This window comes from Anopheles coustani, chromosome 2 (genome assembly GCF_943734705.1).
Source record: "Anopheles coustani chromosome 2, idAnoCousDA_361_x.2, whole genome shotgun sequence".
Lineage (NCBI taxonomy): Eukaryota > Metazoa > Arthropoda > Insecta > Diptera > Culicidae > Anopheles > Anopheles coustani.
This window is the reverse complement of record NC_071289.1, coordinates 62,259,112-62,284,653: the sequence shown is the minus strand read 5'-3', so window position 1 is coordinate 62,284,653 and position 25,542 is coordinate 62,259,112. Positions and strand designations below refer to the sequence as shown.

Here is a 25,542-nt window from a genome sequence, read left to right as displayed (position 1 = left end):
CCTAGAAATGTATAAATAAGAGCGCAATAAATCAACTCTCTCTCTTGATCCTCGCACTTCGTTGTCACCGTTTGGGTAACTATTTGTCGCGTCCGAAACAACGATCCGAAATTTCGCGCTAGATCAACCATGTATTCAACAAACTTGATTAGTAAAGATATGTTGAATGTTTGAGCTGACAATCTCTGTTCTATTTATTCAAACCATAGATGAAATCGCATAACGAATGGTTGAATTTTAACGATCGTTAAAAACAAACGATCGTCAATATTCATTGGCACCTCGACATTTGGCTGGATGAATCGAAAGGTAGATTAAACTATAGTTAAATAAAATAATTCATATGCGTTCGCTGCCTGTAATTTCTATTACATAAACTGACGAGCTTTTAAAATCTATAACTTAATTGTATATTCCTTACAACAGAATATACTCATCTGTTAAAAACACACATATTCATCATCATTCCTGTCGGTTCTCGGCATTCGCGCACTATCAGCGATCCTGAGATCTACATACTTGTCTTTCGCGAATTTTGATGATCAACTGCATGCTCATTGTTTTATCAACAGCTTACCATTTTCACAAAACTCTGTATTATGTTTCATGCTTCATTTTCATTCATAGTCTACTTTCATTCACAACAGTTTATCACACAAAAGATAGGATGGGGAACTCCCATCACTAACCAGAGCCATCTGTTTATCAGGTGCGGTATTATTTACAGGGGGCGAACCTTAGAAGTGATAATCCACACCCGGGCTATTGGTATAAAAAGGCCCATCCTGCCAGTCGGAAGTTCAGTTCGTGCCTCCAGTGATCCCAAGTGTGCTTAGAAAAGCTCTCCTCTAAGTTGTTGAAGTGAAGTGGAAATGTGACAGTGTATTGGAAACAAAAAAAATCTAGTGCATGAAGTTGAAAATGCGGCCCAAACTGTACTGGGCACTTTTGGCCCTGGTGGGACTGTTTGATAATGCTTTTTGTGGATTCGAAGACCAGTAAGTGTTGCTATGCTAGTTTGGCCAGTCAAGATGTGATTTTTATGTTGTTGATTTTTGGGGAAAGTGTGCGACGGGTTAGGAAGAAAATCGTGCAATAAACCAAATAACACTACCTGGCAGCCTGTGGACGAAAGCTAAATTAACCCCTTACAGTCTCAGTGTGTTTTTTTAAGATTTTTTGTGATTTAGATCGATACTGTGTTAAATTTTGTTCAATTTCATCGATTAGTATCGCATAAATGAGTTAAAATGTACAAACATGTAATGACGTGTTTTTGAAGCAAGTGCACTTAGAATCAACGTTGCACAATGAAAATAAAAACAAAACAGGCGACAAAAACTGCCCAAGCCAACCTCGGGCAAAACTGTGAACGGGTTAAAAGCGGTGAATGCAAAGCGCTTCACAAATGTGGGCGTATTCTGGAAATGATAAGTGTTACAATTCCACCCCCAAGATATGCAAATAGTCGCTGCCAAAAATGGATCTCATTGGATAGTGTATTTATGTCTACGTTTGTATTCCTTCGAATCCATATTATCTCCATACATTAACTGCATCAGTACAGTATTTAAGAATTGGAAAAAACATTATAATTAGATCAGTATATCTACTATAGCTAGTTATTTTAGCTAAGAAACCTGGGAAACATTATTAGAAAATAAAAGTAATTTATTTATACTCATAACATTTGCATACATTCAGTATGTAGTATGTGAGATTAGCGGGAGTTTTCTCCACCCTATATTTGAAAAATAAAGGCTAGATGAGATGAACAAACAAATTGATGGGCGTATATCGTTATCTTTGTATGTCTAACGGCCCTTAAGTATTATTTGTCGCCAGCACATGTAGGGGGAGTTTATCGGAAAGCAGGGTTTTAAGGTATGTAAACGATTCATCTACCGACATTGAATCCTTATAGGGCTAAAATCCTTGCGACCAACGGCCACATCACGTTCGAATCGGCCCAGGACAAAAATATTACCTTCCACTTGAAGGGCAGCGGCCACCTAAACATTGGCGGTATCTGCGTCGACCACATGATGCAGACTCTGTCGAAGATGATCGACGGACGACCCGGTGACAGTCAGCCGTTCCTGCCCGGTGGCAACGTGGCTGACCAGATACAATTGCTAGCGACGTACGTGAGTGGTCCTTTCGGACTGATTAAGCGTGTAGAAGCCCTCGAAAAAGAGTAAGTGACCCTCTAGGGATAAATAAATCGGCAGTAGAAATCGGCCCGTTATAGATTGAGGCCCTTTTTGCTTTCCCTACAGTTCCTCGAACCGGTCCGCCTCACAGACACCACGGATCGGTGCATTGGCGCGGCGAGTAAGAAGTGTGGAGACAAAGCTGGCAACACTGATGACGACCCTGCAGACTAATCGGTGTAGTAGTGGACCGTGTCAGAACGGGGGCACCTGCATAAGCACGTACGATTCGTTCTTTTGCCTGTGCCCGAGCAGCTGGGATGGCCCAACGTGCACGGCGGACGTGAACGAGTGTGCCCACTTCGCGGGTACGGATCTGGGCTGTCAGAATGGTGCCACCTGTAAGAATACGCACGGCGGCTACACGTGTATGTGCCCGGACGGATACCGGGGAATCCACTGCACGACCCGCGCACAGGATTGCAGCACGGCAGGATCGGATCTGTGCGGGCACGGAACGTGCGTGCAGGCGAAGGATGGGTACCGGTGCATCTGCGATCAGGGATGGAAAACGAACGGTCTATCGCCGGCCTGCACTGTCGATGTGGACGAGTGCAGTGAGTCGCGACCGCACTGCTCAAAGGACCCGGAGGTCAGCTGCATCAATCTCCCCGGTTCGTTTGTGTGTGGCGCTTGTCCCGCTGGCTACACTGGCAATGGGTTCTACTGTGTCGACATCAACGAGTGCGAAACGAACAACGGAGGCTGCAGTACGTCCCCTTCCGTGGCTTGCATCAATACCAGGGTATGGCAGTACGGTGTTTTAGAAGTGACCAATCAGTTACCGCAGTTTATATCCCGTCTTAGGGTTCGTACCAATGTGGAAGTTGCCCTCCTGGATACACTGGTGATGGAAGGACGTGTCTCGCTCAGGGTACCCGCTGTACTCCTGGTCTCTGTCATCCAATGGCGCGCTGCGTGGATTATGGTAGTGCGGTACCAAACTGCATATGCATGCCCGGATACATTGGGTCCGGATTTGGTCCTTCCGGGTGTTATCGAGCTTCGCTGAATCCTTGTGCAAGCGGACCGTGCAGGGTAATTTATTTATTTGTTTATTTATTTATTATCCTTACTGTTATTTGCCCCGACGGCTTTATAACGTATAAAGCTTAAAATTAAGTTACAAAAATGTGTAGGGGGTAGAGGGATCACGTAGCCGAATCGAAAGGAATTAAGCATGAGAGGAGAGGTGAAGAGAACGGAATTGAGGGAGAGAGAGAGGTTGAAGTCAAACAGACTGCAGGCATCGTTGAAGACGGACAATGCGATGAGGAACAAGTCGTTTCGGCCATATCGGGTGAGACGACGGGGGATAGCCAACGGACGCATAGCGGGCGCTACGGGATGTAGAAAAGAATGGAGGGGATGAGGAAAGGGGCGTCCAACTGATTGAGAAGAACGCCCGCGATAAAGAGTGCCTGTGCGTTTCTGTGCCCCACGCAAATCTCCTTCAACCCCAGGAGATGACACCGAGAGGAACAGGGAGGAAGAGGAGAAGAGTTGTTCCCAAGAAACCGACGGACGGCAATTCGCGTAAACCTCCGTTGAATGTCCTCGAGCCTGTTCATAGCGGTAACCCCAGGGGGAGACCACACGACACGGGCGTAGTCGAGACAGAGCGAACCCAACAACAATAGAGCGACTTAAGTCAAAGAGGGTTGCGGATCTCGGTCGCAATTCGCGTTATAAACCCGAGCGATTTGTTCGCCTTGTCGACGATCGCGTAAAGATGTGCGTCGAAGGTTAGGGCGTTGTCCACGCCGAGGTCCTTGACCACGGACACACGGGATAGAGGGAATCCACAGACCGTGTAGTCCGCAAGAACAAGGTTGAGCGGACTGCCGAACGACACCACACAACATTTACCGGGGCAATGCGGTGTTAGTTATATACTTTGCTTATTTCAATCCTCGTTTATTCCACGTTCAGAAACATACCACAGACTACAGGGTACAGACTACAGACGTTATACGACAGACTAACTATATTCCTTGCTGCATCTTCTGTGTACGTATAACTCAATCAAATTCTACTAGATTGTTTCGGATTACTAGATTGTTGAAGCTGGAATAGATAATTCAACACTCCTCAATTACAACCGCTTCAACAATTCACCTTGGTCCAACCTAAGAAACCAGACAGCTTCATAAATTTCTTAATGTTCCTAGTGGCATGATAAAGATGTCAGCTCCTCCATATCAGCTTTTATGTACGTGATCTCTTCTAGTAACCGTTTAGGCAGCACACCCTTGATCTTTCCGAACGACGAACGTCACAAGCGAAGACCCACTGATATTTTCGCCTGCTGAGCCTGAGTCGTATTCACCGGAGAAATCCGAATGTTACGCTTCGCCTTCCCGCAAGCCATGCATTGTGATTGGATCCCTACAGTGTTTATACGAAAAAACGATTTCTTTAGGGGCAGTTACATTGGAACTTAGTCAATTCAGCTCCAGCAATCAGTTGTAGAATTCGTGCATCTCTACTGATTGTCACTCGATTTTTAGCTGGATCCAGAAATCTATATGCTTTCCGATCTTTTTTGTAGCCGACAAAGAAAAGCTTCTTTTCCTTGAAAACAAGTTTCAGACGTTTTTCACTAGGAACGTAGACATAGGCTACTGATCCAAATACACGAATAAAACAATACACGGGCTTCATGCCCCCCCCCCCCCCCCCCCCCCCCCCCCAAATTAAATGTGGTGTAACACTGTCAGCTGATGTTGGATGATATCAAAGCAATCTAGAAAGCTGTCTATAATAGAAGCACACCTCTGAACATATCAGTTAGTCTTTGAGCAACTAGTCAATCTGAAGGATATATATATAATAAACCAGTTTCACTATTTACAAGAGGTTATGGGCCGAAAGACGCTGCGCACCGGATTCCACAATATTCCGGTGGTCCTGGGTTCGGAGTTTCCGTGTAAAGATGTTCTTGGATGCGGCTGGTGTGTTGCAAACGCTCAACGAAGATGTGCCATCAGAGGCGGCTAGTGCAAAATTGTTCACGGAAGCGGATCGCAGATCATAAAATTATATCGTCGGATTCCTAGCAGATGAAGTCCTAGAAGTGGTCCAGGACCAGAGAACCGCCAAGGATATGTGGGCAAGATTAAGGGAAACCTTCGCTAAAAAATCTGTGGCTAGTCAGACGCTCTTGCGGAAACAACTTGGGCGTCTGAGGATGAAAGAGAAATCGTCAATGAGGTATCATTTGTTGGCCTTTGACGACTTGGTAAGGCAACTGAAAATGAGTGGTGGGAACATGGAAGAAAGTGATCTGGTGTCCCAGCTCTTTTTGAGTCTGCCCGACTCATATGATCCTCTCGCCCTTGAAAACATTAAAGAAGAGGATTTAAACTTGGAAATTGTGAAGCAACGCCTGCTAGCCGCAGAAAATAAACGTTTGGATCGTCAGAACGGTATGGATGAGGTTAAACCTATGGCGTTTGCCGGGAACAAATCGTTTAGAAGCAAACGTGCTGGAAAATTTAACGGAAAATGTCACCTTTGTGGTCAGGTAGGACACATGAAGAAGAACTGCCGAAAGAGAGAAAGTAATGTTGCTACTCAGTATAAAGGTTGCAGCTTGATGCTAGCAAAAGATTTGCCTATTAAGACGAACGGGAATAATTTCATCAAATTCAAAATGGACTCCGGAGCGAGTGACCATTTAGTAAATCGAAAGATATTTTTCGATTTGGTGAAAAAATTGTCGTCGCCAGTATCTTTGATATAATAGCACATTAAATTGGCGAAATTAACGGCATTAGCAACAAAGGTGTACCATTGAACTTTTGTGATGTTTTATATGTAAAAGACCTTCGCGACAATCTGATATCCGTAAAAAAGTTAACGGATGGAGGAGCAGAAGTTTTGTTCCGAAAGAAGCAAGCTGTGATAAAAATGAATAATGAAATTATCGCTACAGCGCCAGTGAAAGGGAACATGTATGAACTCGCACTCGGAGTGGACAGACATACTGCCAACATGTGTAACAAACTAGAAAATAACATATGGCATCGTCGTCTAGGGCATTTAAGCCAAGATGAAATGAATAAAATTATGCGCAAGAATTTGGCAACGGAAGGGAAATTTTGCGACGCTTGTGCAAAGGGTAAGCAGTGCCGCGAAACTTTCCATGGAACACGACTGAGAGCAAATCGAATTCTGGTACGAATTCATTCAGATGTGTTCGGACCTATCAATCCACCAGCATGGGATGGGACTAGGTACTATGTGTCGTTCATTGATGACAAAACACACTTCGCGATGATCTATTCATTAAAGAACAAATCGGAAGTATTTGAAAAGTTCAAGGAGTATGAAGCATTTGTTACCGCACAATTTGGATCAAAAATATCAAAGCTTACTGTGGATCATGGTCGTGAATATGGCTCGATTGCGCAACGAAAATTTTATAGGCAAAAAGGTATACAAGTTGAGTCTACAGTTGCATACACACCTCAGCAGAATGGAGTGGCTGAGCGTTTTAACCGTACATTGATGGAAAAAGTAAGAACTATGTTGATAGATGCTTTGGTGCCGAAATCGATGTGGTATGAAGCAGATTCAACAGCGGTGTATTTAATGAACCGCAGTCCAACGGAAGCAATACCGGAAGAAAAAACGCCGGCGGAATGTTGGTTTGGAGAAAAACCAAACTTGTAAAAACTACGGGTTTTTGGATGTAAGGCGTATGCGTGGATTCCTACTCAATTGCGAAAAAAATTGGACGACAAGAGTGAGGAAGTTATAATGATTGGTTACGCTCCTAATGGATACCGCCTTTGAAATCGTCGAAAAAGAAAAGTGGTCATCGCTCGAGATGTAAGGTTCGACGAATCCTGTTTTCCGTACAGTACAGACACGAACAAAAACAAGGCAGTTCATAGTTTCGACAAGCAAGAACGAAAAGTGTTTATCAATACACAAGATTTGCTTGCGGAATGTTTGACGGAATCAAACCCAGAAACAGCGAAGCAAGAAGGGGAAGTCGTTGCAGTTGTTGAACCAATACCGAATGAAGAAGTGGTAAATGTAAATTTGGACGGTGGCGAAGAAAGTTGTTTATCGGAAGAACATGAGACGGAATTAGAAGACGGTAACCTGCTAAGGCGCAGTGACAGGAAGCGCCAAGTACCTGGCCACTTCTCAGATTTTAAGGTATATACTGCCAGAGACTCATCTATAATGAATGTTCCAGAAACTTACAAGGAGGCTTTGAATTGTGAAGATTCTGACAAGTGGTTGGCTGCTATACAAGATGAGTTGAAATCAATGGAGAAAAACAAAGTTTGGAAGTTAATACCGTGTCCTGCCAATGCAAAGCCATTAAAAACAAAATGGGTTTTTCGAATCAAAGAAGATGAAATAGGTCGAGCAGTGCGATACAAGGCGCGAATTGTGGCCAAAAGATTCGAACAAAGACCCGGTTTGGACTATGAAGAAACATACGCTCCAGTAGCTAAGTTGGCTACGATCAGGATCGTGCTTGCAGTAGGTGTTCACGAAAGTTTCTTCTTTCATCAAATGGATGTGAACACAGCATTTCTTAATGGGGATTTGAAAGAGAATATCTACATAAATATCCCAGAAGGAATCAAGGCTCCTCAAGGAATGGTATGCAAGTTAGAAAAGTCGCTTTACAGGTTAAAGCAATCCCCACGATGTTGGAACCAGAAATTTACTTGCCAGATCGAGAAGCTTGGTTTTATCAGATCAAAGAGAGACTATTGTCTATATGTACGTCAGGAGATGAAGTATACATCATCTTGTACGTGGACGATCTTTTAATAGCTGGAAGAAACCTTAACTCTGTCTCTGACAGAAATTAAAAGAAAATTGGCAACAGTTTTTGAAATGAAAGACTGTGGAGAACTGAAACATTTTCTTGGAATGCATATTGAATATAATCGTGACAAAGGAATTTTGAAGTTGTCACAAGAAGCGAACATTGAAAAACTTATAAATTGCTTTAAAATGAAGGAATGCAATCCGACAAAAACACCAATGGAAAAGGATCTTCAATTGGAACGTGGTGGATCTGCTGCTGGTGAACCTTATCGAGAATTACTTGGAAGTTTAATGTATGTAATGCTATGCGATAGGCCAGACTTGTGTTATCCAGTTGGCTATCTCGGAAGGTTTCAGCAAGATGCATCCACGGCACATTGGAACGTTCTAAATCGAGTTGTACGATATTTGAACGGAACTAAATCTCTTGGCCTAGAGTTTCACAAGAATAATAATGAAGAAACGCTTGTAGGCTATGCTGATGCAGATTGGGCATCGGATACTCAGGATCGAAAGTCAGTAAGTGGATTAGTTTTCAAAGTATATGGAAATACTGTGTGGAGTAGCAAGAAACAATCTACTGTATCGTTGTCTTCAAGTGAAGCTGAATACGTTGCTCTCAGTGCAGCAGCAGCAGAAGCCATATGGATAAGTGGTGTTTTGGAGGATCTTCATATCGTTACTGGACCAATTCGGATTTTTGAAGATAATCATGGCTGTATAAGTATGGCCAAAAATCTAGAAAACAAACGAACTAAGCATATAGATGTGAAACACCACTTCATTAGAGATTTAATAGAAAAAGGAAAATTAAGTGTTGAAGCAATTCAAATGTTTGGTGGAAAAAATAGGAATGTCGGATTGAGAGGGGGTGATATCAAAGCAATCTAGAAAGCTGTCTATAAAAGAAGCACATCTCTGAACATATCAGTTAGTCTTTGAGCAACCAGTCAATCTGAAGGATATATATATTAAACCAGTTTCACTATTTACAAGATTGGAAGAATATTCTGCAGTAATATTCTTCCATAAATGCAGTAATATTTCTTGGACAGCCCTGATTCAGACAACTGCCATCGGATCATTTCGCTAAACAAACGATTCTTCTTCTCGGCAATACCATTTTGTTATGGAGCTGTCTGTTGTAAAATAATTCCATTCTTGTTAAAAAAAACTCTTAATGCATTCGGCGATTTGTTGAGCTGAACATCATTTGAACATACTCTTCTATCTTTTCGGTAGATTCTGACTTTTGTGTTAACAAATATAGCACACAGCAACGACTGAAATCGTCAACCATGGTCATGTAATTGCGCTTTGCACTTGGTGTCTAGACAATCAATGGTCCACATACGTCTGAATGGATCAAGCCACTTTACCGCGCTAGACTTTGATTTTGCAGATTTCGGGAATGATGTTCTTGTCATTTTTCCTTCAAAGCAAGCACCGCATGCCGAGTCAACAGAACATTCGCATATGTCTAATCCAATTCCGGGTTTCTTCTGCATGATGGTTTTCACAGCATTATGGTGTCTGTGACCCAGGCAACGATACCACACGTGAATCCAGTTTCCATTATACCCGGCCGTTGCTAACACCGTACGCTGTATACCGGTAATGAGTTGATAAAAGTTTCAGTTGTGTTGCCCCTTCAACACTTTTCCGTCTTTCTTCACATCGCAGCCATTTTTGTAAAAAGTTACAGTGCAGTCCTCATCACACAGCTTGCTTACAGACAGCAGACTTCCTGTCAGTGACGGCACATGATACACATGTTTCAGCCTCACAAGGATGTCCTTTTCATTCCCATTTCTGGCACGAAACTTAGTAGGTCCAAACCCTGCTATAGATGTTTCCCTTCGATTAGCCAAGGTTACATTTGTGGTGTTCGTACGTATTTCTTTTAGTAGCAATACGTTGCTAGTTATATGAGATGTTGCTCCTGAATCGAAGATCCACGACGCAGACCAATTTTCTTGTTCAGATCTAGCCGCCAAACACGCTTCTACTTCAGCATTTTCAACCACCAAATGCGCCTTCTAAACGATCTGATCTTAATTTAGTCCTCCGTCTTTTTCGATAGTCGATCCTGTTCTAGCTTCCAACAGTCGCGCCGAATGTGTTCTTTTTTACTGCAATAAGCTTTTTCTTCTTCACTGGTTGCTTTGTTCTTGCCAGCACATTAAAATAATACTCTCCATTTCCATGCTCATCTCTCTTAACTCGCTTCCGCCACTCATCCATAAGCTTTCCTTTCACGAACTGCAGCTTCAAGTCCTCTTCTGGTCGGCTTTCTAGAGCGGTGATCAAAGCGCCGTATGGAGGCTGGACAAAATAATGGCTACCAGCCAATAGTATTTCAGAGCATCCCTCATACGCGCCGTGGACAATTGCGTAATTTCGGCGAGATATTCTGCCATGTTACCATTTTCAGACAGTTGAAGACGAATCAGATTTCTCAGTACGTGGATTATGAAGGATAGCGTGGCTTGTGCATGATGTTTTCTTATAGCTTCCCACATTTCTCGATACATGGCAGAACTCGCCACAACTCCCACAACTCGCTGTTGCGGAATGGATGACGTGACATGCTGTCACCGATGATGTCACCGATGGACAAACCAACGAGAACACAAGCCCTACCATTTTTAACGATCCAGGTAGCATCAAGCACATCAGGCGTTTCCAGCATCAAGCATATAATCCTCGTTTATTTCACGTTCAGAAACAGACCACTGATTACAAAGAACAGACGACAGATTAACAAGGGGACGGGAATTGGCAAATGAGGAGATAGGCAGGAAGATCTTAACATCATCGACGTAGAGCAGCTGTCCTTCACTAGGAAGGATACTCGTTAATGAAAATACATTCGTTAATGAAAAGAGAGAACAGAAGGGTACCAAGAACACTTCCCTGAGGAATCCGGAGACGCCCACGAAGGATTCGGTAAAGCTATCTACCACCTTCACACGGTAGACGCGATCGATCAGAAAGGATTTGATCCAGGAGAGGGAAGGAACACGGATGCCAAGCCGCTCTAGCATAGCCATCAGAAGGTCGTGCGGGAGCGAGTCGAAGGCTTCTTTGAAGTTAGTGTAAATGACGTCGAGTTGCCTGCCGGCCGAGACGTTATTAAAGGCGCATTTGACTAAGGTTATCAAGTTGGATGTTATTTAAAGGTTAATGTGTTCTAATCCTTTGTGTTTAGTGATCTGTTCTCAACCTATTTTTCATATTTGTTCGAATCAAAGCAAACTAACCAGTTTACCTATTCAGGTTACTAGATCATAGAGGGAGTTCAAGTTGCTTTCAAGTATTTACTTTGGGACGTCACTCTTCCGAAATATGCTTTTACCAGATTTTCTTACTACTTCCTTTCAGAACGGTGGAACATGCTTAAAAATTGATGCACAAAACTACAGCTGCACCTGTCCGCCTGGTACGAATCCTCCCAACTGTATAAGCACCCAGTCTCCCTGCGAACCGAACCCGTGCATGAACGGAGGTACTTGCACTCCCTTCTTGAATCGCGCCATGTGTCGATGCCAGAACGGTTACACGGGACCTCGCTGTCAAACGAATGTACGTACCTGTGGGGGTATTCGGTATCAGCTGTCTGGAACGCTACGTTATCCCGAGTTGAACGGAACATACAATCACAATGCGCGTTGTGCCTGGCTTATCAAGACAAACGACACGCAGGTGCTGAATGTGACATTTACGAAGTTTAACCTCGAGAACGCGGTCAGTAATGGAGAGTGCAAGTACGACTGGTTGCAGGTAAGGATTTCAGTAGCTCAGGTTAATGTAATTGAGTAATTGAACTGCCTGATTTGCTCGTTCAGATTCACGACGGTCGCACATCGGCAGCTCAGATCATTGGGAGGTTCTGCGGAAACTCGCTTCCACACGGTGGAAACTTTCTATCCACCCACAATATGCTGTACCTTTGGTTCCGTTCCGATAACTCCACGGCACACGAGGGCTTCGAGCTGAAGTGGGAAAGCATCGATCCGGTATGTGGTGGCACGGTGAATGCCGTTAGCCATGGTATAATCACGTCACCTGGAACACCCGGGAACTATCCACCGAACCGAGACTGTAAGTGGTACCTAGAGGCACCGCAAGGTCGTCGATTACAGTTCACCTTCTTCACCATGAAAATCGAGTCGCATGAAAATTGCAACTACGACTTCGTGCAGATTACGGACGGGGTCGAGGACGAGGGTACACTACTGGCAAAGTACTGTAACACAACACACCCGGAACCGCTGGTCACACCGAGCAATAAGGCCACAGTGTATTTCCACAGTGATGAGAATGGAAATGATGCTGGCTTCCAGATTAGTTACTCGGTTGTGGAGGGTGTACCCGGGTGTGGTGGCATCTACACGGCACGCGAGGGAACTATTACATCACCGCTCTCGCAAACGGACAACGTATACCCGAACAATCTGAATTGCGAGTATCTGATAAAACTACCGACGGAAAGTCGAGTGGATATCCGGTTTAACAAGTTCGTTCTGGAGCAGAGCGAAGGTTGCAAGTTCGATTACCTGGAAATATACGATGGTAGCAACACGGCTGCTCCTTCGCTGGGAAAGTTCTGCGGTGATCGCATACCGCCACAGTACACCTCGACCGGGAACACGCTACTGCTGAAGTTCCACACCGATTGGTCAGCGCCACATCCAGGCTTCAGCGTGACCTATAAGATTAAATGCGGTGGCACGTTTACCGAACCGGGCATGGAAATTAAGTCTCCCTCGTATCCCCAGATGTATTCCGCTGATCAGTTGTGTGACTACATTATCCATGCCCCACTTGGTCAGGCGATCGCTTTTGACTTCCTTGACTTCGAAATCGAGAGGAACAGCTACCCGAGTTGCGAGCTGGACTATGTGGAACTGTACGATGGGTTGATACCGTCGAACGTGACGCTGCTCGGACGGTACTGCAGCAGCAAGGCCCCACCACGCACGATTTCGTCCAAGAACATCATGCTGGTACGCTTTGTCTCGGATGGATCCGTTGGAGGACGTGGTTTTAAGGGAAACTTTACTTTCTTCAACGTGAGCTGTGGTGGTGTCCTGACGAAGGAGGACATCATCATACGTTCGCCAACCATCGCCGAAACGGGCAAGTATCAACACGATTCTCGCTGCGAGTGGATTATTGTCGCACCAGCGGGGCACGCCGTCCAGCTGACGTGGAACAGTTTCGAGCTGGAGCCGAGTGCAAACTGCATGTACGACTACGTGCAGGTCTTCGATAATTCTTCGATGGCACACAGTGTGGTAGGGAGGTACTGTGGCTCAGACAAGCCACCGACGATCACCAGTTCTGGCAATATGCTTACGATACGATTCGTAACAGATTCATCTTCATCGAGGGATGGCTTCAGTCTGGCGTTTACGTTTATAGACGTTGAAAAGAGTAAGTTTTTGAATTGGTTTACTTTGTTTACTTTGATTCAATTTCGAGCATTAACTTGGTCAATTCTATCATGACCATGCTCTGATCATTTGAGATTTTCTGCACCAAATTGAACTAGATATGCTTAATTACTTACTTAATTGGCGATGCAACCGCTGAGCGGTCTTGGTCTGACGAAGCTCCATCTAAAACCGCGCCTGCAACATAGGAGAGTCACCCCTTCGGCGCATGCCCTGGGTGCTAGCAAAGGAACATGGAGTTTTTCATGCACCATATCCTGACAAGTGAAGTAGGCCTTGATCAATCTTAATTTAGCCAAGACTCCAAATAAACTCATGGCTTGATACAGTTTTACCCTGGCTTTGCTATCGTATTCAGCTTTAAATGGTTCATCTCCCTTTTCGGAATCACCTCTGATAGTTTCCTACTATATCTTCAGTGTACGGGTAAAATTAAAAGAACGAGCGAGAATAACTTGTAAGCGATATTCATTGCATTGATATTAACAGTTCAACTTGAACCTAGATTGTATAAAACCACATCATCTCGTTGTCACAATTCTATATTACACAGCGATTCTATTGCATTTTTTAGTGTATAGGCATTATTGAACCACATCATTGTTCAAAGCGTTTTCGTAATTGTAGTTCTAGTCAAACTCATCAGACGTATGCGCTTTATTTCAGCATGTGGTGGAAACTATTTCGCAACCAGTGGCATTATCCGGTCTCCCGGCTGGCCCAAGAACTATCTCTCGAATAAGGTGTGCGAGTGGATCATTACCGTTCCCATGGGCCAACAGATCATGCTGTTGGTACGAAATTTCACGATGGAAAAACACAAAACCTGCCGTTTCGATGGCCTTACAATTAGGAACGGTGGATCGTCGACTGCCCCGCTGATCGGAAACTTCTGCGGCGAAGACAACTTCAACGGGACCATCTCGTTTAGTCACCAGCTGTACCTGCGGTTCTACTCGGATGGTTCACGGAACTATCCTGGGTTCCAGATCGAATGGGATTCGGCGACGACCGGGTGCGGTGGTGTGCTGACGTCCCCGCGGGGCTCCATTATTTCTCCCAATTATCCGCAGCCGTACGGGCACAATTCCTTGTGCGTTTGGCGCATCTCGACCAGCCTTGGTTCAGCCATACATATCGTGTTCACCGATTTGGACATGGAAAGCCACAAGAACTGTCAGTACGACTATCTGGATATTTACGATGGGTTCGATGTGAGCGGTAAGAAGCTCGGACGCTTCTGCAGTTCCGATACGGATCCGATCGTGTTGAACACCGAGTCGAACCACGCCTATATCCGTATGCGGACAGACGACACAAATCATCGACGTGGCTTCCAGCTCAAGTACAATATAATCTGTAAACGTAATATCACCGGTTACGGTGGGTTCATCGAGTCACCAAACTTCCCGAACGAGTATTCTTCCTCGATGGACTGTCGGTGGACGATCACGGTGCCGCCGGGAAATCGTATCAATCTGGAATTTTCACACTTTGACTTCGAATCGATCGGACAGTCGCAGACTGCGCAAAATTCATCCCAGCGCTGTCCATTCGATTATCTTGAGTTGCAGGAGATGGGCACTGGCGATTTACCGATCACTCGTCGCTATTGTGCTGTCAAGCCGAAGCCGATGGTAAGTTTGGGCCGCACGCTTGATCTGATCTTCCACACGGATTCGAGCGGCGAACAGATGGGCTTTCGGGCGGAATGGTCCATCAATGGGTGTGGTGGCGATCTGACGAAACCGTCCGGTGTCTTGAGTTCACCGAACTATCCAAACCCGTACCCGAAGGAAACGGAATGCCACTGGACCATCACGACCGAGCCGGAAACGGTGATCAATCTGATCGTGGAAGACTTTCACATGGAAACGGGCGAAGATTGTCGCTTCGATGGTCTGCGAGTGGCAAGCGATGCCAACTTCACCAATCCGCTAGTGACACTCTGTCACGAGCAGAAGGAACCAGTTAACATTGTCAGTAGCAGTAATCAGCTCTTTCTGAGGTTCTACAGCGATTCTAGCTTCACGCATAAAGGGTTCCGGGCACGATACACAACTTCCAACCAGAGTGAGTGTCACACATTGCGAGGCCATCTTGTTCGGTTCGAGGCAATTAATTAACTTTGAACGTTTTCCAGAATGTGGGGGACGGATCATCAACCACGAGGGTTACATTTCTTCGCCCAATTACCCAAGCAACTACCCAAGCAACGCTTCCTGCTCGTGGATCGTCAGAACTGATCCATCGCACACACTTCAGTTCGCCTTGAAAGATTGGGCAATCCATAAATCGGACAACTGTTCCGGTGACTCACTCAAGGTGTACGATGGTAATGTACGTGCGATCGACAAGCTTCTGCTGACGGTGTGTGGCAGTGAGTCCAACATTACCACCGTTTCGACCACCGGGAACGAACTGCTGGTAACGTTCCAATCGGACGAGATGTACGAGGCGAAAGGATTCCAAGCTAGTTATCAGACGGTAAAATACCCACAGAGAAAGTGATGTGTCGAAAATGTTACATTACTTCTCCAAAAACTTCAATTCACAGAGCTGCGGATCACGTATTATGGTGACCACGCCTGGTAGCATCACGCTCAATAAGGCACACAAGATGTCTTCCGACAACTGTACCTGGGTGCTGGTGGCTCCGGTGGAAACTCAGCGCATTACATTGACGATCGTACATCTGAACATTTTCGATATGCAGTCCGAGGAGGGAGAGTGCTATGCGACTGTTACGGTCTACGAGGGCGAGACCACCGACGGTCCGATGCGGTTCGAGGGTTGCGGACACAAAATCCCACCGGCAATCGTTAGTCGTGGCAATGCCCTAACGGTGCTAATAAGCTCCGAAGATCTGTATCTGCAAAAGATTGACAATCTGTTCATAGATATGACGTACACTACGCTCGAAAATGGTACGCATTTGATTGGAGATTGAAGGAATTCAAGGCTTACCCTCTTTTGGTATCTTTCATCACAGCTTGCGGTGGACGTCTCACAGCTCTGGCGGGTGAGTTTGCCTCACCAAACTACCCGGACACATATCCACTAAATGTCGAGTGCATCTGGGAGCTTTCGGCTTCCCCGGGTAACAAGATGTCGCTGTTTATTAAGGAGATGGACATCCAATCATCGGACAACTGCAATGAAGATTATCTTGAGATTCGGGAAGGAAACGGTGGTGGCCCACTGTTGGGTGATTTTTGTGGAAATCAAATTCCAAAGAACCTGACAGAGGCGAGCAGTTTCTGGATCAAATTCCGTTCAAATGGTGTCGGTGTGGCAAAAGGATTCCTAGCGGAGTATTCCTATGGTATGTCGTATGCTATTGGGTTCCCTTGTGATTTATGCAACCTTATGGAGAGCGTATTAAACTTATGCTGTTATCTTCATTAAATCATATTCTTATATGTCCGCCAGATACTTTAAGTGAAATCTCCGGTTCCAGTGGCACAGTAACATCGCCAATGTACCCGAAGGGCTACACTCAGATGGAAAATATAGGCTGGCGGATAACCGTGGATATCGGTTCGGTGATAGCGATAAAGTTCAACAACTTTGCTATCGACCGACAGGCGATAGATCAGTTTATGTGTGAAGGCACCCTGATAGTAGGACATATGCTTTTTGAAAGCTCCTTAGACACGGTATAATATTTTGTCCCTGCTTGCAGATCTACGACGGTTACGACGATACGGCCGTCCCACTTCTCACAGCCTGTGGCTTCACAAAACCGGACCCGATAGTTTCAACAACTAACGTGGTGTACATCTTGCTCGACCATTCGGACGTAACGGATTCCTCCACGTTCTCACTCAGCTGGCAACAGAAGGCCAGTGAAACGGAAGAATCTTCCTCCGAATCCGACGAGAACTTCTGTGGTGGCCACACGACCATCGTACTGAACGGTACCGACCAAGTGTACAACCTCTCATCTCCAGGCTACCCCAACGGCTACCAAACGGGTCTGAACTGTAGCTGGATCCTGCAGTCGGCTATTCCAACGTACCATCCGTATCTAGATTTTAGCTTTATCGACCTGGACGAAACGAGTGACTGTTTGGCGGACTACGTTGAGGTGTTTAGTTCTACGGATCTGCTCACCTGGAAGTCGTTCGGGCGCATCTGCACTTACGGTTTACGCATGAAGCGAAAGTACGACGGAATGCCCTACTTAAAGGTAGAGTTCCGGTCGGATTACTACATGAATCGTACCGGATTTATTGGAACTGTTTCACTCCGTTGTGGAGGGTTACTAACGGATCCGAATGGAGTTATTACGCAGCCCAACGTGACAGCTCTTCCACCACGTGACATACCACATCCATGGATTTCGACGAATGAATGTTTCTGGAACATCAGTGTACGGGCGGGACGCACGATAGAGTTTAGCTTCGAACATCTTAACATCAGCGCCCTCGGGACGTCTACATTGATCCGCGAGGGTTTCGTAGTAATCCGGAACGGTATAGATCAGTACTCGCCTCTGCTCGGTCGGTACAGTGGCGTAGAGATACCGAGCAGCATTCAAACGAGTAGCAATAAAGCATTCGTGAGGTACATCCCCAATAGAATGGCTGGCCCGAACAAATTCCGCTTGCTCTATCGCGAGGTGAGCATCGAATGCGGCGGTAGCATGGTGTTGCGTTCGCAGTACAATTCGACAACGGTATTATCGCCGAACTATCCGGATGTACCGGCACCGCACAGTGAATGCTTTTGGTCCTTCCTAGCACCAGCCGGAGAGTTGCTGCAGGCCCAGTTTGTTGATATGGATTTCTTTGCAAGATTACCTAACTGCAAAGATGAGTACATTTCACTGCGAGAAGGGCTCACGGAGGCCGCACCGGAACTGGTGAACTCGTGCACAAGCGACATCTCGAAACGGATTGTTACCAAAACAAATGCCCTTTCTGTGAAGTATTTTAACAATCGCGCAGAAACACATGCACGGTTCAAGCTGCAGGTAAGCCTAGTAAAATGTGGCGGAGCAGTGCGTGGACCACGTGGAACGATCTCTTCCAAGAACTATCCCCAGCCTGGTGGCTATCCTTCTGCGACCGTATGTGAGTACTACATACAGGAAGGTTTGCATGGAACGCTTAGTTTCACCTTTGCCGATCTACACCTGCCGACCAGTGTGAACTGTTCGGCCAACGATAATGTGAAGATCTACACACTCTTTCCGGGACCGAACGCTACCGCGGTCGAAGTTGGTACATTCTGTGGCGCAACCATACCAACCCAGCCGATCGTAAGTCTCCTGCCGAGCGTGAAGATCGTCTTCACTACGTTCAAGGCGAACGCAGTTTGGCGCGGCTTCCGGCTTAACTACGCCCTCAACTATAGCCGCTGTAGTCACGCGTTCAATGCCGAATCCGGTGAGATCACTAGTCCAGGATACGGGCAAGATTTACAGACGTCTACGTACTGCGAATGGCGTATCACCGTCCCATTGGGAAGGCGTGTTAAGATCGAGTTGCTGGATCTCGACATCCAGGGCTCGGAAGTGGCGTTCTGGTACCCTCGCTTGTCGTTCTACGATGGATTAAACTATAATGCGCGCATCAAAGTGATCACGTCCGCTACAACGCCCAACGATGTCGGTCCAATCTACTCAAGCGATAATGTTATGCTGGTACAATATCTCGCCCGGCCTGCCAGTGGGAAACGAGGATTCCGCTTGCGCTTTTCCAGTGACCAGTCAACACTTTGCGATGGCGACCTGAACGGATCGGAGGGAAGCATTGAGAGTCCTACCAACGTGAGTACGGCCGTATGCACCTACAGACGAACGCAGGGTTCTTTGTCAAACGATCCCCTAAAGCCAAACCTCGGTACACTGGTGATGAACTTCCGCGAGGTGATAGCCGGTCCGTACAATAGGATGTGCATCGAGATTTCACATAGAGCGATGGCTGCTTTTACCGGTTCGTTGGTATTGAAGCGATTCTGCCAAAACACCACTCAGCAGATGGTGTTGTCACCGTTTCATGATACATCCATTGCGCTCGTTCGAAACAGCATTTTCCCGCAGTCGTTCAAGATGGACTATCGGGTCAACCAGTGTGGTGGCGGATTTGCCACGATCGGTAACATTTCCCGTCCGCAAGGAACTTTCGGCGATAAGGCATTGCACTGCGCGTGGTCCATAAGCTATCCGGATCAAACACTGATCGAGATCAACTTCACGCGGTTCGATCCACAGTTTACATGCGAAACAGAATATCTAACCGTATACAACGGACCCACACCCCTCAGTCCAATGCTCGGTCGGTTCTGCAAGGAAAACCTGCCGAAGCCTGGGTGGACCATCGCCACCCAGAAACATCTACTCTTCGTCGAGTACCATACGACAACGTACAGCAAATCGGGCGACTTCGAGCTGAGACTCAGCAGCAAAACGTTCGGTTGTGGCGGTACGCTCCATCAGGGCTCGAACCGGTTCAGGGCACCGTTGGAGAAGGGTAAGTATCGACCGAACCAAGAGTGCGTGTGGTTACTGCGAGCCAACCCCGGTCAACATATCGGTGTCAGCTTCGTCGAACGGTTTAATCTGGAGAAGAGTACCAACTGCACGAAAGACTACGTGGAGTTGTTTGATCGGCGCGGTGATGAATGGGTCAGTCTAGGGCGAGTGTGTGGCAAGGAAACTCCACCCACTTTCAACTCCACCGATACCGATATGAAAGTCGTTTTCCACACCGATGACTCCATCGAGTCGGATGGATTCACCATTAACTGGGAATCGAACTGTGGAGGTAAGTGTACGAACATACCCGGCCTGTTCTATAAAGCGCAAATCCATTATGTCCACTATATCCTGTTAGGCAGCTTAACGGCAGTTTTACAGCTCATTCGTGGCCTACACGATCAACTGGTCCAACTCCGTTTGGGCTTCAACATTATTAGAATGGATCAAGTGTTTCGGGTTTGTTTAAATTGCAAAAGTAATAATGTGATGCATTATGTGATAAGACCATGTCTGACCAAAATACTGTATCGTATTCTTTATAAGTTTTTCTTTTGAAGAACGCCACTTACGGCTTACAATGTGTGCTGTGAAGGGAAACCATTTTGCCTTATATCTTTCCCTTCAGCGTTTGTACTTTCCTGTCCGGATTAAAATCTATATCAGCTGAATTCGGCGGACGGGAAGCGTCTCCAACATCCAACTTGTTCACTCGTGGTGATGATATAACAAAAAGTTGTTTTATTTTTTTTATTTTTTTTATGAAATCGTTGAATCACTTTATTTATTTTTCTTATTTTTTCAGAAAGAACTTGAAATCACTTTATTTTACACGTTGAACACTTTACGGAAAAATCAAAGTTCTCGAGTTGGAATATCTCTGGTAGACCTCTGTGTACTGTAATTTCCATAGACCCAATCAACAGACTATAACCCAACAATTAGACTGGTGAATCTCAATTCCATAAGAATGTAGAAATTACGGCATCAAATCCCGTAAACTACAAAACATGACAAATCTTCTATCTATCTTATTCTTCTTCTTTAAATTATAAAATTTAGTAATGTACGGTTGCAAGGCACAAGGATGTACAGTCTTAGTTTACATGCTATGCATTCGGTAGCCTGCTGCTGGATTAGGAAAAAAATCCTAACCAACATTTCCGCAACAGAAGAATGGAATAAGCGTCTTAATGGTCTATCTTGATGCGCTTTGTTCTCGCTTTGAAGTCTCTAACTTGCCACGGATGATTAATATTTTCACTTTGTCCACAATTATGAATTCGTTCTTTGAGGATTGCGCTGAGAATATTTTTCGATGTAACGCAAAACACTTTTCATCACATCACATTCCTTTCCGAGAGTTGCGCGTGATGGTGCTGCAAGATCTTAAAATGTGCATCAAATCCGTGTTCAATATGCACGGGCAATCTGCTCAGCTCGATCGAATCGCTTTTGCTGTGTATTTTCCCATACTGAAAATGTACGAACGAAATCGGTTCACATTCGAATCATACGGTTCACAATCACAAAACCCTTAACATAAACGCACTACAGTTAAGTTCCTTAAGGACAAATTCCTGATCCGATTGCACAAAAAACCAAACGCACTCGCCTCCAAAAACAAACACTTACAAAATGACCCAAACAATCCAAAATCAATTTTGCGGAACCTGACACGTTAATTTATAGCGATGGCGACCTTGAACGCCATGGTAATTGCTTGAGTGAAATAAAAGGATACTTGGATAATGAAACTCATTTTCAAATAACACTTTGTTGACATAAATCACAGAAACTGTTCTGTAGGTCACTTGATTTTCCGTAGACTTTACGTAATATGCGACCAATTTCCTGAGACACTACAAACACCAAAAACACAGTTCACAGTGACCTGGAACTGGAACTGGAAAGAGATATACGAATATATACTGGAAAGAGATATATGAACGATTACGCTTCGTTTCCCGTACCCTTAAGGATACTCGAATTACTAAAATACTTTTCATGTTAAAATTGATTTTTGAAGCAATTTCAAATGTTCACGTGGCACCAGAGCCTTATGAAATACATTCAAATGACAAGGCCTACAATTCAGTGACAAAATGAAAATGAAAATTTGACTAGGGGTAACTCACAAATTTCTTCATATAACCGTTTAACACAAAAAAGTAAAACAAAACACATCACGCACAGCAGTAATGGTAAATTTAATTTACATTGGCTTCTCGAATATCGGGATACGCGGTTCTACAAGGGTTTTAAAACTCGAACAAAACACAAATTCATATAAACCACAGCACAAACAACACAAAAAATCCACCAAGATGCACAAATCAACCAGAACGCAATCCAGAGCTCACTTCGTTGGACTCGGAAACGGAAGGAAATAGTTGATCGACATTTTTTTAGCAAGAATAGTTTCAAAGCTTCCTACGATGAAGTTGGATAGTACCGATTTTCATGGTTAGAAAAGTATCCCAACTGAAATTACAAATTTTCCCTAGGTAGGTTTCACAAAAACAAAATGTACAATGGAGCCCGTGTTACCGGGCAAATAAGCTAGTTCAATTAAATTTAGATGACGTAAAGAAACATTAGCACTGTACCAGACCATTATCCTTACTATCACCCGCAGGAATATTCTACGCCAGCCAGGAAACGAAAGTTATGGTCAGCCCTAACTACCCAGACAAATACAACAACATGCAGACGTGTAACTACACGTTCCTCGCGAACAGCAGCGATGGTGGAATCGTGTTTAACTTCCTCGACTTTGAGCTCGAGGACACACTGATTTCCTCAGTGTGTGCGTACGACAACGTGACCGTCTACCGGAAGTTGGAGTTCGCAGAACCGCTCACCTGGGACAAGATGGCGACGTACTGTTTGAAAAGTCCGCCCGGGCGGTTCCGGGTGCAAGATCGGGCCGCGATCGTTTTCAAAACCGATCGCTACATACAAGCTCGTGGCTTCAAGTTTGAGTACCGGCTAGACTCGTGCGGTGGCAACATAACCAACACGAGCGTTATCCGCAGCCCGGAGCACATGCCACCGGATGGGTCGTATCGGCCGGCCATCACTTGCCGTTGGTACATTAAAATTCCTGCCGGCCAGAAGGTGACGGTACGGTTCGAGACGCTCGATATAGAGCACACCGAGTCATGCTACTTCGACCAGGTGGAGGTGTACCGTGGGCTGGAACCGACCTCGGACCACCGCTTGGCTCTGCTGTGTGGCAATCTGACGGCGCAGGCCCCACCGATCGCGATCACCGGTTCGCACGGATTGGTAGTGTTCAAGACAGAATCGTTCACCTCCACCGTGGCCATGATGTCCGCCTTGATTCTCTACACACCCGCCTGCGACAAGCAGTACAAACTGGACGAGCGCTCACCGTCGGCCAAATTGACTCTGGTAGGCAATGATAATGCGCGCATTATGGACTGCGAGGTCATCTATGAGGCACCGAGCGGCTACACGCTGCAGGTTAGCTTCTCCCAGTTCCACGTTGGAACAGAACGGAATGTTTCTGACTGCTCGGACAATTTCGTCGAACTGCGCGACGGCGCTAGTGTGTTCTCGCAGCTGATTGGACGATTCTGCGGTAATGATCCGGTTGCAACGCAAACCACCTTTGGATCGGCACTGCACTTACGATACAAGACCGACTCGATGCTCCAGGGTACGCTGTTCGATGCAAATATCTCCATCGTGCCATCCCTCTGTGGTGCGATGAAACACAACCTCACCGGCGGAGCGATCGTGACGCTCAACACGCCGAACTACGGGGAACAAAAGCGATACCCACCGAACACCAAGTGTCTGTGGGAGCTAGAGGTCGCAGCAGGAAAGCAAATCGAAATACAGTTCATGCAGATGGATCTACAACCCTACGACGATCAGAAAAAGCAATGTATGGATTCCTTGTCCATTCAGGACGCATCAGTAAGTACACATTCATAACGAACAGGGAGAGCTTATATCAACGCAATTATCGTTACTTTACAGATGAAATCTATCATATACGAGGGTCTCGGTAGTACGGTAATCTTCAACGGACGCTCCGCCATTAAAACAAGTTTCTATCAGGTAAGAGCGACCGATCAGAGTAAGCGACGTTTTGTTTTTGTTCCGTTCAAGCCCGTCTCATTTTGAAACCATGGACAAAATATAAAATAGTTTAATAATGAGATAATGTAAAAATGTCAATAGAAATTCTCACACCATTAAAAAAATGTAAAGTGCTGTTTACTGTCCAAAATTCTTCATCGACACACTCCGCAAAGCTTTTGTAGTTTGAATCAATTATGAGCATTTTCCAGTGTTTAATGTTAATACAATCAGTTTAAAAACTTTTCAGTGGTTTCTTCTTCTTTTTCTTCATCTTGGCGTAACGACCTCTTGGTCATGCCTGCCCGTTAAGGGCTTACGAGACTTGTTTCCCTGTTGTACGTGGATAGTCAGTGCTCTCGTACAGGGGAGGGTCCGGTCTTGGTTGGGATTCGAACCCACGTCGTCGAGGTGGTGAGCTCCGGCGCTCATGGGCTGATTTTCAGTGGTTTATGTACCGTATCAATGTGGAGTATTAATCGAATAGTTCATAAAAAGAGCGCACTTTAGCTTCTGTTCAGCAATTGATGTTATTTAAACAAATAACATTTTAAATCATTTTCTTTGAACCCCACAGGGAAGCCGTTATCCCAATGGAAACCACATTTACTGTGGCACTGGTAAACTGCCGGGTACATACGTGTCCATTACGAACCGAGTGTACGTCAAGTTCGAAAGTGACTCCACCATCGAGAGCCGGGGTGTCGTACTGCGCGTCCACCAGAGCAGCCGGTGTTTACAAAACTACACCGCCTTGCAGGGACGCCTGCAGCAGTCCGAAGTTTCCAAGGACGAAGCGTGCACCGTCTCCATCGAAGTGCCGCAAAACTACACGATCGCACTGTACTTCAACATCTTTTTCCTGTACAACGTGGACTGCGCCATTCACGCGATCAAAGCGTACGATGGTTCGGGCGAGGATCGGCTGGTCGGCGAGTACTGCAACTTTGTCACACCAAATCCAATCTTCACGAGCACCAATGTGCTGCGGTTGGTCATACCCGCCATCGACCGAGAGTTCGTGTCACTGTCGCTCGATGCGACCTACGTTGCCACCGACCAGGGACGTGGCTGCGGTGGTGAGCTGTTCAGCTACGGGGGCATTTTCACCAGCCCCCTTTACCCGAACAACAATCGGACGCGCATGGAGTGCCTGTGGACGGTGAGAGTTCCCACCAATCTCGTGGTCGCGCTGCGTTTTGAAGTGTTTGACTTGGGCAGCAAATCGTCCTGCGGAACGGATTACTTGCAGATATTGGATACGGAGGAGGAGTTGACTGACGCTAGCAGGACAGGGGCGGACAAAGAAAAGGTCGTTCGTCAGCATTGTGGAAACGAGAAACCAGCGAACTACATTAGCAATAATAACGTCGTGCAGGTGCGATACAAGAAAACGCAAAACTTTGCCGGCGTTGGTTGGATGATCAAGTATATAAGTCTTGAGAAAGGCGCCACTGTTAATGACTATTAA

The 25,542-nt window shown here is 45.6% G+C and overlaps 1 protein-coding gene across 1 annotated transcript; it reads left to right on the top strand.

Annotated features, from left to right (window-relative positions):
* The first annotated feature begins 921 nt into the window (after positions 1 to 921).
* LOC131264784 (cubilin homolog) lies at positions 922 to 25,542 on the top strand. Its single transcript, XM_058267051.1, has 15 exons — positions 922 to 998; positions 1,925 to 2,197; positions 2,280 to 2,958; positions 3,021 to 3,251; positions 11,400 to 11,798; positions 11,864 to 13,454; positions 14,141 to 15,547; positions 15,618 to 15,961; positions 16,032 to 16,401; positions 16,467 to 16,799; positions 16,907 to 17,097; positions 17,160 to 20,247; positions 22,597 to 23,906; positions 23,970 to 24,050; positions 24,649 to 25,542. The coding sequence occupies exons 1-15, from the start codon at positions 922 to 924 to the stop codon at positions 25,540 to 25,542; spliced, it is 11,268 nt and encodes a 3,755-aa protein (XP_058123034.1).